This window comes from Ptychodera flava, chromosome 20 (assembly GCF_041260155.1).
Source record: "Ptychodera flava strain L36383 chromosome 20, AS_Pfla_20210202, whole genome shotgun sequence".
NCBI classification, from domain to species: Eukaryota; Metazoa; Hemichordata; class Enteropneusta; family Ptychoderidae; genus Ptychodera; species Ptychodera flava.
This window is the reverse complement of record NC_091947.1, coordinates 27,179,615-27,197,270: the sequence shown is the minus strand read 5'-3', so window position 1 is coordinate 27,197,270 and position 17,656 is coordinate 27,179,615. Positions and strand designations below refer to the sequence as shown.

Sequence of the window (17,656 nt, the reverse complement as noted above, 5' to 3'; positions counted from 1 at the left end):
CTTATTGAACAATCCAGTGGCTTTGGTTTGTGGTTCAATAAGACCACAACAGAAAAACCTAAAATAGAGCAATTATATATATATATATATATATATATATATATATATATATATATATATATATATATATATATATATAATATATATTATATATGTGTGTCTGTCTGTATATATGTGTATATGTATATGTACATATATACATATATATATATATATATATATATATATATATATAATATATATATATATATATATATATATATGTATGTATGTATGTATTGCTTGCACTGTCTGCAGTTGACTGATTCAAAAAGCGTGAGATGGGTTGACGATATGGATCGCTGTACTGTCGGGTAAAGTTGCAGATAAGGTGTCCGGATTCTATGGCCAAATTACACAAGTAACTTTGTACTTGAAGTAACAAATTACTTCAAATACAAAGTTATAATATCTATTACTTAAGTTTCATGCATCCTGCAATATTCAGACAGAGGTGAAAGGATTCTTCCTACACTCTAATTTAACATGATTGGAACTAACTTCGAATTATTGGATCTTCATATTTTTCAAATTTCTCGAAAGCGTTTGGTGCTCCACAGCTGAATGTTGCAATATTTGAAATTACTCATAAAAACAATTCTATAACTTAAACAGAAAAGTAGATTAGCTTACATTTGTAGATTAAACCGATATTACTTCACCATCCAAATTAGTTCCAGTTGCGTTATTAATATGTTTGGGACGTACCATTCTCTTGGTAGGTGGTGTTGAAATTTCTAAAATTTCGACGTGAATTTCAGAATTTCGAATCTGCTTTGATAAAAAACGAGGAATCATAGAGTTCGTTCATGGTCTTGAGATTTTGGCCGAGACTTCGAACGAAATTACGAAGTGGATGTTGCTATTTCATATCGGGGGCTTTCCTAAGAATGTCATCCAAATCCATGATCTGGATCGTTAAGGGGTATCTCCTTTAGCCGTAGACATTTGACAAAATTTCGAATCGCTAAACATATTTGCTCTTCTATTACATCAAATGTCAATAGCAACCCAGTACGCGTCGCTTCGTTCTGCGTTACGTTATCTTGTAAGTTACTAGCTTAATAAATTTAAAATTTATGGTTTCAGAGATTTCATGAATTCACCCTAGCAACTGTTGCTTAATAATGTGACTCCTTCAAAAATCGTAAACGCAACTACAACCACGTTATACAAGCCTCCTTTTCAAAAGGTAGAATTGACATATTATCTTCGTATATCACATTGAGCATGCTCAGTGTCACCCTGTAAGCTTATTTGTTAAATTTGTTACCGCCAATTGGTAAATATACTATGATTGTTTCGTGTCACGTTTGCCCTTCGCGTGATCAGACCATGTTTTATATTTTAATCAAAAGTGAAGAACAGCCATGTCCCTGTACAGCTGATGTACAATTATTCAGATCACGCGCCAAAATATATCGCGACGTCAACGCTGCACGCGACATTTGCGAAATCCAAGGTAACCGTGACTATACGATCAGTGAAATGAGCGAGATGAACAATAACGTTGTGGCAGGGCTTACCGATTTCTGTATCCAGGAAAAATTTAGCAAGATTACCAACGAGACACAGTGAAATCAGCGGGATAAATAAGGCTATCAGCTCGTGGTTTGGCGTCGACAAGAAAATTCGACGTTACGTAGAACAACTTTAATGTGCCAAAAAACAAAGAATCAAATCTGATCTGTTCTATTCTGATAAAAATGATAATTTATAAGATAAAATTGCAGTCTGTCTTCTGTACTCTTTGATTTGAACAGTCTGTGATACATATATTTACTGATGCATTTCCCTACGAAGAGACTAGACGAGCTGGTAAGTGGATTCGAAAAGGTAACAACACAAAAGAAATAAAGTGCGCCGAGATATAGTCGGCCAAAACCCATCTGTAAATTGTCAAACTACGTCCTATATACATAGCTAGATGGATGCATTCGTGCGACGGACTTCAGGTCGTACATTTCATTGACACCATGGTGTAACTGTATGATGAAGAAACCAATGATTATCATTTCAAGGCATGACGTACCAGCAGTCACTGTACCCTGAGACGTTCGGGTACAGTGATAAAATTAAGAACTACTCTTTGGAAAACTGAAAATTATCAAAATCATGTCAGTCTTGACAGATACCTAAGCTCGAATATATTTGAGTCATTTTCGACAATAGTATATTCGAATTCTGTCAAAATCAATCATCTCCCTACTAAGATCGGCAATTTTGAATTCTATATATAAACAAAACCCCCATACAGTTTACACTTCTAAAACAATTAGTGTTCGCAAAGTTATTCACCTGTATTTGTGGAGTGTTCCTTGTGCAAAAGCGTTACAATTCTGGCTTAAAATAGTGTTCAGATCAGTGCATTCAAATGTACACTATTACGCGATGACGTCAGCAACTTAAATTATTGACGGAAAATCAATGATTGAACACGCAATGATCACGAACATCCAATTTGTACTCTATGTCGTTCAAAGCAATCGGACGGAATGAAATCATTATTGTTGTTGTAGAACCTTTATGTCACCAATCCTAGGCGCTAGATGTTGAATAAAACTCGATTGACATAAACACTCGTTACAGTCGATTAAAAATGATATATACACTCTAAATTTTTGTGCACTCACAAAATACTCGCACTCATCGGTCGAATGATTCTTTTTTTTTTCTATCATGCTACTTCCTATTCAAGCGGCCATATATAGTATATGCAGGGGTTTATTGCTTGGCTGCGTTTGTCCTCGCCCTGACAACGGTCATTTCATGCCCGATATCTCAAAAAAAGACATTTAATTTTAAACCGCAACACTCGTGTCTTTTTTTCTACCTGACGAATTGTCTTTTTTAGTTCATTACATTTTACTTTCTCGTTTAATTCTCGTTTAACAATGGGAATCGTACATATGCACGGTCCCCTTGTCATTCCATGCCAGTGTTCAACACGTACTGTATTTACACGCGTGAAAAATTAGTTGCAAATAACGAATCCTTAAAGTTGCTAAACTTGCTGCAATTCAAAGTTTGCGAGCGATCAGCACGTCTAAGGTTCATAGCCACTTGATATATTTAGGCGGTGCTGAAGACTTTAGCCTGCCTTTTTGACTTCATAGGGCTTTGCATCCCCGAATACAGACTACCAGCCTGTGACTGTTGTGTCCCCGGTCTGTTGGACAAGGCTGGATTCCCTCTACCGCGTCCCCTTCTCCCCTTCCCTCTCATTTTGACGATGGCTTCAGCGACTACCATGGCCTGAGTTCCTTTCTTCACGTTAGGGTGAATGATTCTCCCTGACTTGGTCTTGTAAACCTCGACTGATCCCTTCTTCTTGTCTGGCATAAGAACCCATCTGTCCTCCTTCAGTTTCCTTGCGGGCGACGAGGGATTCTGACCAACGTCTCCTTCAGTGGCTGGTGTAGGTGACGGTGACTTGTTGTCGTCGGCCGCTTGATTCACGCCCATGGCAGGTATGATGCGATTTGACGTCAGGCTCTGGATGATGTTTTGGCTCGGTCTTCTGACTATAACTGGAGGGAGAGGTTGGCTGGGACTTTTCAGGCAATCGTTGTCTTCAGTAGGGTTAGACAGGGTCTTTTCGCGCTTCGTTTTATCGACAAATGAGGGCAGATCTTCGAGAACACTTTCCTGAGAAGACCTTCTGTTCTGACCCGGTGAGTTCGCGACAACAGGTCTCGAATCCTCGTCTAATATCGGTTGCTGTTGACTTGCACCACTTGGAGAGACTTGTCCTTCTCTGCCGTGAGTGTTCTTCTCGAATCCCTCTTCTGAAACAGCTCTCTTTTCAGAATTTCGCTTGATAAAACTAGGTGAATGTTTAGCAGATGGAGCGGTGGCCTCGTCCTCGGCTAAAATTTCATCAATGACATCATCGATGGCACCTCCGTCTGCGGGGAGTACCTCTTCTTCCTTTTGTAGCTCTTCATCTTTTTTCATGATGGACACTGTTGGGTCTCCCGTGGCAAATTGGTCATATGATTCTTTTTCAGCAGCCGGTTTACTTTCTCTATCTCTATCCACAGGATGTTCCCGCATTATATTATCAGGAACAATAATTTGAGCTGTATTTGTCGGTTGTCTTTTTGGTTGTGTTCTATTCCTGGCGTGGCGCGGCAGCACTTTCTGCAAATCTTCTGGAATGTAATCTGTGCTTGCATAGCCGATGTCCACTAACAGTTTGCATCCTTTTGAGTCCATCATCTTCGCAGCGGCCAGGAGGACTGTTTCTCCCTCCTTGTTTCGCATCTCTACGTCCAGTTTCTGTTGGAAGTTCTCGGTCTCCAACATCAGCTGCATCACCGGGAAATTGCCGATGATCACCGCCAACATCAGGGCAGTGTTACCGTCCTCGTCCTGCAGATTTGGATTCGCCTTCCCCGTCTGGATCAACAAATCAACGATGTCCTCCTTCCCTTCGTCCATGGACGCGAACATCAGCGGAGACCTTCCGCGTTTGTCCTGCGCATTGACTTCGGCGCCGAAGCTCAGAAGCAGCTCCACCATCTCCGTGGCGTCTCCCTCAGCCACTGCGCATGCTCGCATTAAAGGAGTCTGAGTGAAAATATCCCGAAAATTCACCTCGGCGTTTTCTTCCGTGATAAGTCTCCTTGCATTTTCAAAGTCTACACTTTTCACTGCGCGAATTAACGCTTTTTCATTGGATGTCATTCTTGCTTTATTTTGACCTCGACGACCTTTTCTTGTCACTCGATTTGCCTCTTCTGTAGTGTCAGAGTTGACCTCCATTTTCTTATATTTTCGTCTTCAGAAGATTCTGTTTGAACATAAATTCAAAAACAATTGGTAAAATAAAATGGTTGATTAAATTAGTCACCATCATACTGTTTTAGGTAAGGCATATTCGGTACTTCGTGGAGAAAAAACGCTTATAGTCTACTCATCTTATGACCTTATAGGCCTCGTCCCCACGTACGTTATTTCCCTCTCTTAGTTAATACGCACTTGTTCCTGTCGGCCACAAAGCTGAGCAAAACTACTATTTAGATTTCGATGCAGGAAGGCCCTGTTGCATTCACCAAATTATGTTTTGTGAACAACTGTCCACTTGGAATTTCAAATTGATTTGCCTGGACAAATGACCATGAATTAAATAGTCCACACATCTTACTGGAGAGATCAGGGCCTCACCTATAGAGAGGGCAATTCTAGAGTATTGGTCTTGAACAGCGCCATCTTATATCTAAACTCATTTCATGTTTATTTCATCACGTCTCACCTTTCCTTCCAACAATAAGCGAAAATTTAAAACCCTACGAAGAACTTGTGGCATAAAGTTCAATGTCTTTAATCTATTAGATTCCTTTTGTGGGCAGTCGATTTATTTGAACTGCAAAACACGAACAAAAAAGTTTGCCAAATGCGTGCTGAAAAAGGACCTCGCCCTAGGAATATTTGTATCGCATCAAAATGACAGCATTCTGTACACTTTCGATGTGATTGCATTACATGTTATTTCGTTCAAATACAACATCTAACAGTATCAGTTCACGTGCCTTGTCAATCGTGAACTACTCCAGCAAGCACAGAATTCATGCCGCATGTCGTTCCATGGTTGATAAAAAAATTTGATCACTAGCTTATTCTGCCTTATAGTTTCAAGGCTTAACACTTAAGTCTCAGAATTGAGCTGGTCCACTCGCGTGGTCTGCCTCTAGAAGAGGGGAATGTTGGATTTGCACTCGAGTTCCATTTTAAACGATTCATTCCGGGGGAAAGTATATAAGAACGTGGTAGACTTTTCTTTTGCTACTGGCCATATTATCCCGATTGTATAGCATTCCTTCAAAAGCATTTCGCAGCATCCATAGGCCGTGCTGAGTTAGCTTTAGGGGGATCGACGGATTGAATGTCATTCTAAACTAGCTGTACGAGAAAGTCATCCATACATTAAAGTTGTCTGCAATTCATGCAAAAACAAAGCATCAGCCTATTTGTCCTGCAAGTCACACGAATCTCAACGACCTGGGCAGAAACTTAAGTACAAACACACGGCAAATGTAAATCCTCATTTCTTTTATCTCGATGCTTGTAGTCATAACTGTTGTATTTTCGTTACCGATATACAAATTTGTGTCTCTGCGCCATTATTTGAATGATTTTTTTAACAATTTCAATTCGATTTCATGGGGCATTCTTATGCATGATTTGAGGTCTTAAAATCTATTAACTTTCAGACCAAGGCTATAATCAAACTTTCTGTTGTTGTAGCCACTTTCCGCCAGTTTTTCGTCAGCTATATGCACAATGCATAGACGCGCACTGGTGTATACCATAGACCCTGGTTTTTCTCGAAGGTCTTTTTTTTTTTTTTTTTTTTTTTTAAGTTTTTTATTAAGCTTTTCCATTTTGCTGACACAATACAAAGACACAAGACAAGAGACAAAAACAAGAAAGACACACAATAGTGGCATACAGAAAAAATAAGCCCTTTGGAGAAAAAAAATTACACGTCTTTCAGTAATGACCATTTTCTGTTATGGATTTCTATTTTGCCATTATGCTTTGCAATATATTCCTCAACATTCCGTGTTTGTTTTATCATTGCTCTAAATCCTGGAAATATCGGTAAACACTTCTGCATTTTGCACTTGTACAGATATTGTTTCCCAATTATCAAAAGATGGTTTAAGATGCTCGGAAAATCCACGGAACCAAGAATTACATGTTGTAGAGTTGGAAACTCTGAACTACTTACAAATTCTTTATACGATTTGTGAAAAGTATCCCACAGTTCTCTTGCGTAAATGCAAGAATAAAACAGATGATTTCTTGTTTCAACTTCCCTACGACAAAAACTACAAAATGGATCAGTGACATTCAGAGCTTTCATTTTAAAGAGATCGTTATTTGTGTAGAGAATACGATGTAATAACTTAAATTGAAAGCTTCTGGCTCTAGTGTCAATTGTACACTTAAATGGAAGTAAATATAACTTTGAAAGTTCATCAACGGAAATATTAAAATCTCTTAAAATATAAGCAGAACTAGTTGGAAGGGCAGTATTCCTACCCCTTAAGCTGTTGTTAATTACAGTTTTACTGGCTTCAAGAATATTAATAAATTTGTCTACTATGTATACAGAGAAATCATAACATAACACATTTGGAGTAGTCAATGATAAAGATAAAGATGGTGGCGTTATCCTTAGGTCAGGTGGGAGTGCATCCCAAATACAGATTAGCTTAAAAGCTTGGGTGGCAGAAAGATCAAACATTTCTCTCAGGTCATTAGCTCCTCTAAATCTTCCCCTCTCTAATAAATCAGTTACATAACAAATCCCTTTCTCAAAGATATCTTGACAATACACAGATTTCCCATTAATAACAATATTTTTGTTATTCCAATGATACAATTCATAGCAGTATTCTGAGTATTGATACTCTTAAAGTCTATCCAGGAGTCGAGTGCTTCACAGTAGAACTCACCAAGGTGAACAGGGAGCAAGTTAATATTATAATTGCAGTTAAATACAAATTTACCACCCACTGGTTGCAACCGTTTAATAAAAAATTGCTTCCATGGGTGTTTAACAGAAGGGTCCAGAAAACGTTTAATCCATGATACACGAAATGACTTAAGAGAAAAACACATCTGGGGCACGCAGGCCACCATACTTAATATCTGACATCATTACTTTCCTTGCAATTCTATCTTTCCCTTCCAGATAAACGAAAAAATTTTACTATTAACCTCATTCAAAATCTTCTTCGGAACACTTGTCATACGCATAAGGTAGACAATCTTAGATACCGCTAGACTCTTAAACCATCTGGATTTTACCCAAAATGGTAAGATCACGTTGACGCCAGAAGTTAAGAGTCAATTCTAAGTTTTCCAGAGGTTTAGCATAATTAAGTTGAGTAGCCCATTCTTTATCGTAAGAAATAAAAACTCCAACAATTTTGATCGGCTCATTAGGCCATTTGATTCCGAATAATTTATGTTTCCTTTTCTTCCATTTCCCAAGCCAGATAGCCTCTGTTTTTTCTAAATTTATGTGAAGACCAGATACATTAGAGAAAAGCTCCAAAATTACAAAAAGAAGAGTTACTGACTCTTCATCTGCTAAAGTACAGGTTAAATCATCTGCGAAAGCAATTTCCTTTACTTCATCTCCCCCCGTATGGAAACCATGGATACCAGGATTCTTTCGAATCGCAATTAAAAGCGTTTCAAGGGCTAAAATAAATAAAGCAGGTGAAAGTGGGTCTCCCTGACGAACTCCACGTTCGATGCTAAAATAACCAGTGGTGTAACCATAATTAATAACTGTACTCTCAATATCCTGATAGTATGCCTTGATCCAACTAATAAATGACGGACCAAAGTTAAAGGCTTCAAGACACTTGTAAAGAAATGGCCACTCCAAGGAATCAAATGCTTTCTGAAAGTCCACTGCCAAAAGAATCCCTGTCAAGTCATGCTCCTCAGTATAAGTCATGATTTCCTCAATTAAGCGAATACAATCTGAGATATCCCTCCCCTTGACAAATGCAGATTGAGTACAATGAATTATACCTGGGAGAATTTTTTCCAGACGCTTGGCGAGGCACCTAGAACCAATCTTTGCATCAACATTAATCAAAGAAACGGGCCGCCAATTTTTTATGAACTGCTTATCTTTACCTTTTTTCTCAATTAAAGTAATTATACTTTGGCGTTGTGAAGTTGAAAGTTTACCACACTCGTGACCAAAATTTAGAGAGTTAACAACAAAAGGACCAATTTTATGCCAGAAAGCAAGATAAAAGTCAACTGTAAGGCCATCGTTACCAGGAGTTTTCCCCTTTGACATGCCACATAGGGCTTCATAGGCTTCATTCATTGTGATACGACCTTCACACAAAAGTTTCTCGTCCATAGATAACCTTGGAATATCATCGTTAATGAAATCTTTAAAACCACTGTCGTCACTATTACCAGGGTGAGTGGACTTGTATAAATTACAATAAAAAGACTTTAATTCTGACAAAATCTCTCTGTGGTCTTGAATAACATTTCCCTGAGAACCAATTATCCTTTGAAGATGGGACCTATTACGATTCCTTTTCTCCATACCTAGAAAAAACTTGGTGCTCTTTTCACCCTTTTCAACCCACTGAGCACGGGAGCGAACTATAACACCTTGAGCGATGTAGTCATAAAGTTGATCAAGCTGTGTACTTATCTGACTTCGCTTATCCAAATTTGAAGGGCTAGGGTCCAGGCTACAAAGTCTATCAATTTCTGAAAAATTCTTCTCTAAATCATTAATTTTGGCCCTGCGCTCCTTTGACTTTTCTTTACTATATTTAATGGTGAAATGCCTAATGTGATACTTTAAAATATCCCAGAAGAGACTTTTATTATTAATGAGGATGTACTCAAGACTCCATTCATCAAGTAAATCTTGCAACTGATTAATATAGACTGGGTCATCTAAAAGACTGTTATTAAACTTCCAAAACGATGGCCCAAATTGAGCTTTACCCAAAATAAGTGTAAGAGTCACAGCTGAGTGATCACTGAATGTAACAGGTAAAATATCAGTGGAATCCACAATAGTCTGAGAACAATCTGAAATTAAAAAATAATCTAGACGGCTAAAGATAGTGGTAGTCCCACCTCTCCACCAAGTAAAACGATGCACATCCGGTTGCCGGAGACGCCAAATGTCCACAAGATCATGCTCTTCGAGCAATTTAGTAAATGCTACCTTTGACCCTTCCCAGGTATTGGGGTTACCTCCCTGGCGATCTATATCATTATTAGGTGTAAAGTTAAAGTCCCCACCCATAATAATCTGAGTATTTGGATCACAGTTATGGTCACTAATTAGCTGGATCATGCGCTCCAAGAAACTAACATGAGAAGTGACATCATTTGGAGCATATATATTTAAGAAAACAAACGGTAAAGAATCAATTAACAGATAAGCTAATATATAGCGCCCGTTAGGGTCACACACCACCTCTTGAACATCATATTGAAAATGCCTAATAATTGTAAGAACCCCCTACTATTACTGGTACCATGTGAGAAAATGCTATAACCCTTAAATTGTTGTTGCCAATATTTCTCATCTTTAGGGAGACTGTGAGTCTCCTGTAAAAAAATCACATTTGCTTTCTTATGATGTAACCAACTAAAACACTTTTTCCTTTTTGTGTAGTTTCTAAGGCCATTGACATTCAGGCTTAATACTTTTAACGTAGCCATGCGTACATTTTACAACAACTAAATAGCGCCACTATGAACGAAAAAACAGAAGAACAAAACAAAACAAAGAGCAAAAACAACACGGCGGAGAGCGTTGACATGCCAACACAAAAAAAAACCCCGACACGGGAAAAAAGACAGATGAAAACAAAAAACGAGCCTCAAAAAGCCTTCGAAGGCTCCCGGTCTCACATGAAATTTGTACAGAGATCAAATCAACCTACGTAATGTGAACCAGCAGTCAAAATTTCTGACGTTTCTTTTACTGTGGGCAGAAATACACAGTGAAACGTAGCGTGGAAGTCATAGGTATGTTCTTGAAATTTTTAAAGTAATAAAGTACTAACAAAATGAAGGCAAACAAGGCCTCCATGCACGAAAGTACACCTCTTGTTTGATGTTACACCACGAACAAGTGTTTCTGTAAAGTTCAGAGCTGATGGTGAATACAAGGGAAGGCCATCTGTGTTCTGGAATGTACGACGACGAGAATCACAAAACATCATGCAGCTGGCTACGTCCTCATGGAGCAGGTGTCGAATGAAAATATTCAGTCCCATTGATGAACAGCTTGCCTCTTTTGAACAGCGGTCGTTTCCCTTCGTTAAAAGCTTGTTGCATGATACTACGAACTTTCCGCTTGGCCTCAATATCATACGGGCATAAATCTTCCATCACAAAACATTGTGAATCCTTGAGATTCTGTCTAGCGGTCTTTAAGATGGAATGTCTCTCGCTACGATAAATAAACCTCGCAACAATATGCCGTGGTCTTGAGACAGGCAAATCTCTTGGTGGATGAGAAGGCACACGATGCGCATTTTCAATGTGTACGTCGGCCATCTTGAATTTGTCTTGAAGAATAGATTTTACAGTCAGAATACAGTTCTCAGATTTTGATTCTGGAATACCACCAAATCTCAAGTTGAACATTTTTGTATATCTCTGAAGACTGACCATACCGTTATTCACATCTCTAAGCTTACTTTCAAGTTGATTCGTCTTGTCTTCAAGTTGAGACACTGTATGGCGAAGCTCACTGACCTCAGCACACGTGGAATTCAGACCAGTTTCCAAATCTTTCTGTTTCGTCTCCATATTGACCAATCTGTCAAGCATTTCTTTTTGGTCCAAAGCAACCCTGTCAAGCTTTGTTTCTAAAGACTCGCTCCGAATTTTCATGTTGGAATCCAAGTCGTCAATACGTTGGCGGATGAACTCTCTCAAACAACTTCAATCTCCGCGTCCTTCGTGGCCACATGCTCACCTATTCCCGCCGGGGCTTCCCTGGCGGTTGACTTCGAAGAGTTGACCACGAACTTGTCCAATTTCTGCGTATTTGCGGTCGCTCTGGTATTTGGTCTTGGCTGGCTCATTATCATTACCTTAAGTCTTCCCTCTTGTGACAACAAAGTCAAAATGTAGGTTGAAAAAAGTCGGTTCAAAAACTTCGAAACCGGGAGCTCCTGACACACACGTCTACTCGCCACGAGACATGAAAGCCTCTCGAAGGTCTATGTTTTTCTCGAGGGTCTATGTGTAATACTAATAGATCGGTTGAGAGCAAAAAGACTTATTGTTTAGACTAATCGGCCAAAGTGTTTCCTCTTCATGGTAACAAATTGTCTTCATGCTATTAAGACTAATTATTGTCACCTAAGAGATAAAGGCAATGCTCGGTAAACTTTTGTCAGTAAGCCACAAATTTAAATTAGCATGAAACATGAGTCTTATGCGAATTGCCAATCAATATCAAATGTTCGATAGGTCTACCGTTTTGTTTCTAATATCATCATGTAACAAGATACCCCACGCTTTATCTCGACGTCAAATTCACCTTTGAAGCACGATTTTAAAGCTTATTTCTTCTGTCACCATTTGGAAAATGCGGTTCGAGTCACAGCTACAGTTAATTTCACTGTCATTTGATTACGAAAATGGTCCACAACGCTGGCTTTACGCTGTCATCTTGGTGTTTTGCCACTGGGGATTTTCACACGCTTTTCCAGCTTAAGTAGCAAAGTTGTCCGTCGTCAAAGTTGAAATAACTGATATACTTAAGGTATGTGACTATTTCGAGGAGGCGATCGTTTTACCAATATCTGTTCTCGGGTTACATTTCTAAAACTGTTCTTATGTTGGCATGGAATGTTTATCAGGTGTGCCTCACGACGGGGGCAATCGATATTGTTGAATAAAGAGCAGAGGAATATGGTTTTCTGCAATCAGTTGATTGTCCCATGCCACGCCAGCATTAGTACTCAGAAGTCGGGTGTACGCAACGCCTACATGCATTAACCAATGATATGTTTTTGCGGTCCAAGCAAACCTTCGATTGTTCGATAATCAAGGCAAACAAAGCAAAATATCCCCGCTGTAGGAGGCTATTATTATTTGATCTGCCGTTTGATGAGATCCGTTTCACAAAGACAGGAGTATAAACAGAGAGAGCCTTTCTAAGTGAACTGTAACTGAGACAAAACGGAAATTGAATATGTTAAATATGTATTTAGGTCATCGGAGAACACTTATCACCGTTTCAGTAGTGTCGCGAGGGAAATTAATATAAAAATTCTGCCATGAAATAAAAGTACAAAGTATGCAGAACATTAAGTTATGGGTTCCCTACGCCTAAAAAATAACATCCCACGGAACATTGTAAAGAGTAGTTCATGCCCAGCACGTTGAAAAATACTCTGAGTTTCACTAAGGTCGTGTTTAGGTGATGAAATAGTTCTTCCTGCTTACAATAACGATAGCACGTACTAACCCTGGCTGGTTGCTGTAACTATGGCTACATCAATATGGAGCGTATCCATTTAATGAGTTGTTGAATGGTAGCAGTAAATTGCAAATGACTACACAGTGCGATTTGGCTCAAGCTGTGCCGGGCTTACACGTCAACTGTGTTTCCAAAAGGGCTTTTACACGTAGTTGTCTGCTTCCTTAAATTAACAGTAAATGATGGGACATACACACCAAAACCATTAATGCAATCACTAACACATACAGAATTATTCCATATGAATCTTGTGAGATATTATTTAGATCGTTTAGCAACCACAGCGCGCACTTAGGTGAAATTTGTACTTTTGAATAAAAGTCTTTAACTTATCAAAAAACGGCTCATGAAAATTCAAACTGTTCCTTTTTTCGATTTCATTGTCAAGAATGAAACTGAAGGGTCGCTGAGTTGATTCTTTGATCCGAGAAGATACTCAATCCCATTGTGCTTCAATTTTACCGCCATTATGTTTGTTCATTGTTTGGGAAAAATTTCATTTTCGATTTTCACAAATTGAAGGTGCTGAAACTTCAATCCATTTTGTTTCGACAAGTTGCAAATGAGACCACAGAAACTTTAGCCAGGAGAAGAATTATCAGCTTTATGTTGTGTCCGGCAATATCTGCTAAATGGTTACTTTCCCTCAGACAATAATCCATTCGCTCGGTGTCGTAGTTTTTCTTGGACTCAATCATACAGTATGAGTGAAAAACTACGGTTTGAGTGACGTGAGAAGCAGACGATAATTATGAAATAAAAACACCTAACATTTCCGCCATTTCTCAAGGCCACAGTGCCAATCAACACATTGGTTTTTAATTTCATATGTAATTTCACAGAGAGGTTCCAGAAACAATACGCCCAAAGCTGTAGACGTGTATCAGATGTTAATCTATTGCAATAAATTTTGTGTTCAAAGTAAACATTCAATCATACCAAGACACCGGATACGAGCACCTTCAGTGAATATCACCGAGCTTTAATTTTTATTTCTTCACTCGGTGTTTATGTTCGTCGGCACATCTCACGCAGTTTGTTGAAGTTCTGGAAAATGTTTTCCCGCTCGATTCAATCAAAATGGCGGCTCATCGCGCGCTGACGAGAGCACGTACTGGGTTGAGCGTCCTGTCGAGGATATTCTCGATCGGGCAACCCTACAGGAGATGATTTATCATGAAGGGTAGGGTAAATTTGTCAAGCAATGAAAACGCAATCAAATGATAATTGTTTAAACTATATAGATTACATAATAATATTCATTGCGACGTAACCAAGCAGAGCGGAACAGACAGACATCAAGGCCGATATTCAGATGAATGTTACATGATCGGAAGTTCCATCATCCCGCTGTTCTTTCGACAGACACAAAGTTTATTAAAGTACTACGTGACAGTCAAAACCAAACACACAAATACAGTCAGTTTGTCCTGTAAATTTGCATGCCACCGGCAGTAATAATTTACTAATTGAGTTCTTGTCGACATACGGCTAAGTTGAGTAAGACCTACATCGCGCCGAAAGGCGAAAAAGAACCCGGCTTTCCAGGGGACTGTGTGAGAGTAAACATGGTTACACGAATTAAGAATTGCGTAAATGCGCTTGTTTGACAGACAACCAGGTGTTACCCAGACAGTATACCACTTCACGTCGATCGAAGCTAAACAGGAAATCGAATGTTGAATTGCCATCGTCAAATTTCATAAATTAATCATCATCAAGGGAGCAATAAACAAATGTGTGTTAACTCTATCGATCATTCTTGTCACGTCGACCAGCGCAGAAAGTCTAAGCTTTCAGGTGAATTCCTATTGACAGATACAATTATTTGTGTCCTAATCAGATTATAGAAGATTCGAAACGCAAAGTTCACAGAAAACTACCGTATCATAAAATCTTACTGTTCCCTAAATGCCGCGGCTTTTGAATGCACATTTTCGCGCCATCACAACATAAACAAGACACAACAGTTCATCAGTGAAATCAAAATTACTTCGTCCGCGATAAATTACATGATCATTATAAAATCATTAAAATCCAGATAATAAAAATTATTTTCCCGTGGCTGTATTCATGGACACTGTACAGTGAATGATTAATTTTTTACTAATGGAGATTATTCGGGATTTCAAGGTGACAGATTTTGCCATGGAAACGTGACCCTCAGATTATTGATGAAGTTTTATCAAGTAGCTTGTTTATATTATGGTATACGGTAAGATATTTGTTTAGCGAAATTAAAAACGTCCACGCCATACTTTTGGTCGCTGGTTAATCATTTTAATAATTACTGTCCGGAAATTCCTTCATGAAAAGTTTCTTTTTAAAACACATTTGTATTTAAGTAAACAGGCGGTGTCTTCAAAAGCATCCATAGCAACGCGGTTTCATACGGATTTAAATTTCAAAACGAGATCTCTGGTGTGTAATTGTTGGTGTCGGTGTATTCTTGCTCGAATTATCTTTTCTGTATTCCGCAAGGAAATTACACTCGGTATTTGTGTATTATTGTCCCATGCATACAAAGTCGAGTCTAACTTTGAAATTGAGGCAAAAGCTGTTTGCGCAAAAGCTGAATTCCGTGGAAATTATCCGGTGAACCCATTCTAGGGCTTTCTCTGTGCGAGTAGCACGAACCGTAGCCTAAAAGGGCGGCCCACACAGTCAACAAACCTCACATACTGCATAAAACTCTCACATCGGCCGAAATATCAAGCAGTAGATGCCAATTTTTGGCATTGGCATTGGCATTGGCTTGGTGTTTGTTGTTGTTGATGTCGTGTTTGTTAATTTATTAGATGACTCAACCTTCTTTCTCTCGATATTTTGCGAGAGTGGTTTCAATTTCCAAATCGCATGTCTGTTTCACGCAGTGCCGTCACGACAAGAGTCAAGTGTAGTTTACGCAGGTTGTGATGTGATTTTAAAATTGATCATAGGTTAAACTTTCGTCATGCTCTCTTTTGAGTGCGTAACGCAGCCATGGTCCAATCATCATATCGCCATTGTACATCATACACAGTGGCAAAAATTAAAGCAAAGGCCACACTGAGGACAGCTGGCTACCAATAACAATAAACGGGTAATAAACCTTTGCTACGTTCTGAAGGCCTTCTTGTCAGGTCAAAACATGCTGGAACAACTCTACACGGGTAATTAGGACATGACATTCAGATGTCCCATAACCCCCTGCGACCCTTTTAACAGACATGATAAATTACGAATTTAATTCGCGTCTAATTTGCCTCCGATGGGTTTTGATAAATGACATCGCCTAATGACCATATAAACACGTTGTTTATCATCGTCCTTCAAAAGGATTGAACGGTGCGACTCGACGGCTGCTTGCTGTCGTCAACAAGCAGAAGCGAAAATTCAACGGGTGTTAGCGATAGAACGAGAAGGGATAAATGAAAACTCAAATACTTGTATGAGGCATTTCGAGGGTGGAAATTAAAACAAAGAAGGTTATTGTTGATGCTGTTTTGATATGTGTTAAAAAGGAGAGGGCAACCTCAGTTGCATATAGGTAAACTGCAATTCATGTCAGAATCTTCGGCTGAGAAAACATGCCTATTTAGGGACTGGACAGAAATTAAAGGGGTGGGTTGGTCGGTACTTATTGGGGTGGTTTGCTATATTTCGCGCAAGCATTTTTGAAGGCATTTTGAAATGTCACGCATGCCTTTGGGGAGGGTCATTTGGGGAGGGGAATTTTTGCGCAAGGCAAAGATGTGGCCGATACAGTGCTTCTCCAAAATATCAAATCATGATATTGAGCAAACTATTAACAATTTTCCCCTACAAAACAAGCTATACCTGTACATTTACATATATTTCATAATTTATCTAAATGTACTTTGCTTGAAGTTGGAGGTAAAAAGTACATGTGTGTACGAAAAATGTGATTTTGTGATTCCATCAAGAACTTTGAATTTGGAATTTCACAAAAATGTTGATACACTAGACATGTAAGCATATGAGAAAACTATGAATAGTTTTTTTTCCAATACAAAACTAACTAAATATGTGTATTTATGGACTCTTAATTATTGCTATTAACGTATTTTATTAGACTAGGGTGTTTACAAGTGCATGCGCGTACAAGAAATTTGATTTTGGAATTTCAGCAAAATGTTGATTCACTATACGTTGTAGTCTATGGGGAAACTATGAATATTTTTTTCCAAAACAAAAATAGCTAAATATGTGCTTTTATAAATGTTTGGTAATTTATACGTGATGAGAACGGGGTGTTTGAAAGAGCAGATGTGAACAACATACATGATATTGGAATTTCACCCAAGTGATTTTTTGTACAGGTTAAAAGTATTCTTTGAAAGTCAAAAGGTCAAATGTGAAATTATATGTCAATTAAGACGTTATTGATATTGACTGTGACACGCAATAAAAGGACCACTGTTTTTTGCTCATGAAAATTGGGGAGGGTCACTATTTCTTGCAAACGCTTTTGATGGCTCGCTTTGAAAAACACCGGCCCTCCCTCTGTGATTTATGTCCAGTCCCTTAGAGCACAAACACACGGGAGAGATGTGCGATTCTGCGACGATCAGGCATAGACATCAACATGTTAAA

General features: G+C 38.7%; 1 protein-coding gene across 2 annotated transcripts in view; it reads right to left on the bottom strand.

Annotated features, from left to right (window-relative positions):
- Positions 1-1,587: 1,587 nt before the first annotated feature.
- The window catches only part of LOC139120461 (inversin-like), a 23,050-nt gene continuing 6,981 nt past the window's right edge, over positions 1,588-17,656 (bottom strand). The window contains exon 2 of one of the 2 annotated variants that reach the window (XM_070684911.1): positions 1,588-4,834. In XM_070684911.1, the coding sequence (XP_070541012.1) occupies positions 3,112-4,806 (1,695 nt within the window). In that variant the 5' untranslated portion in view covers positions 4,807-4,834 and the 3' untranslated portion in view covers positions 1,588-3,111. The remainder of the gene's footprint in view (positions 4,835-17,656) is intronic. The other variant, XM_070684909.1, reaches the window with a different exon arrangement.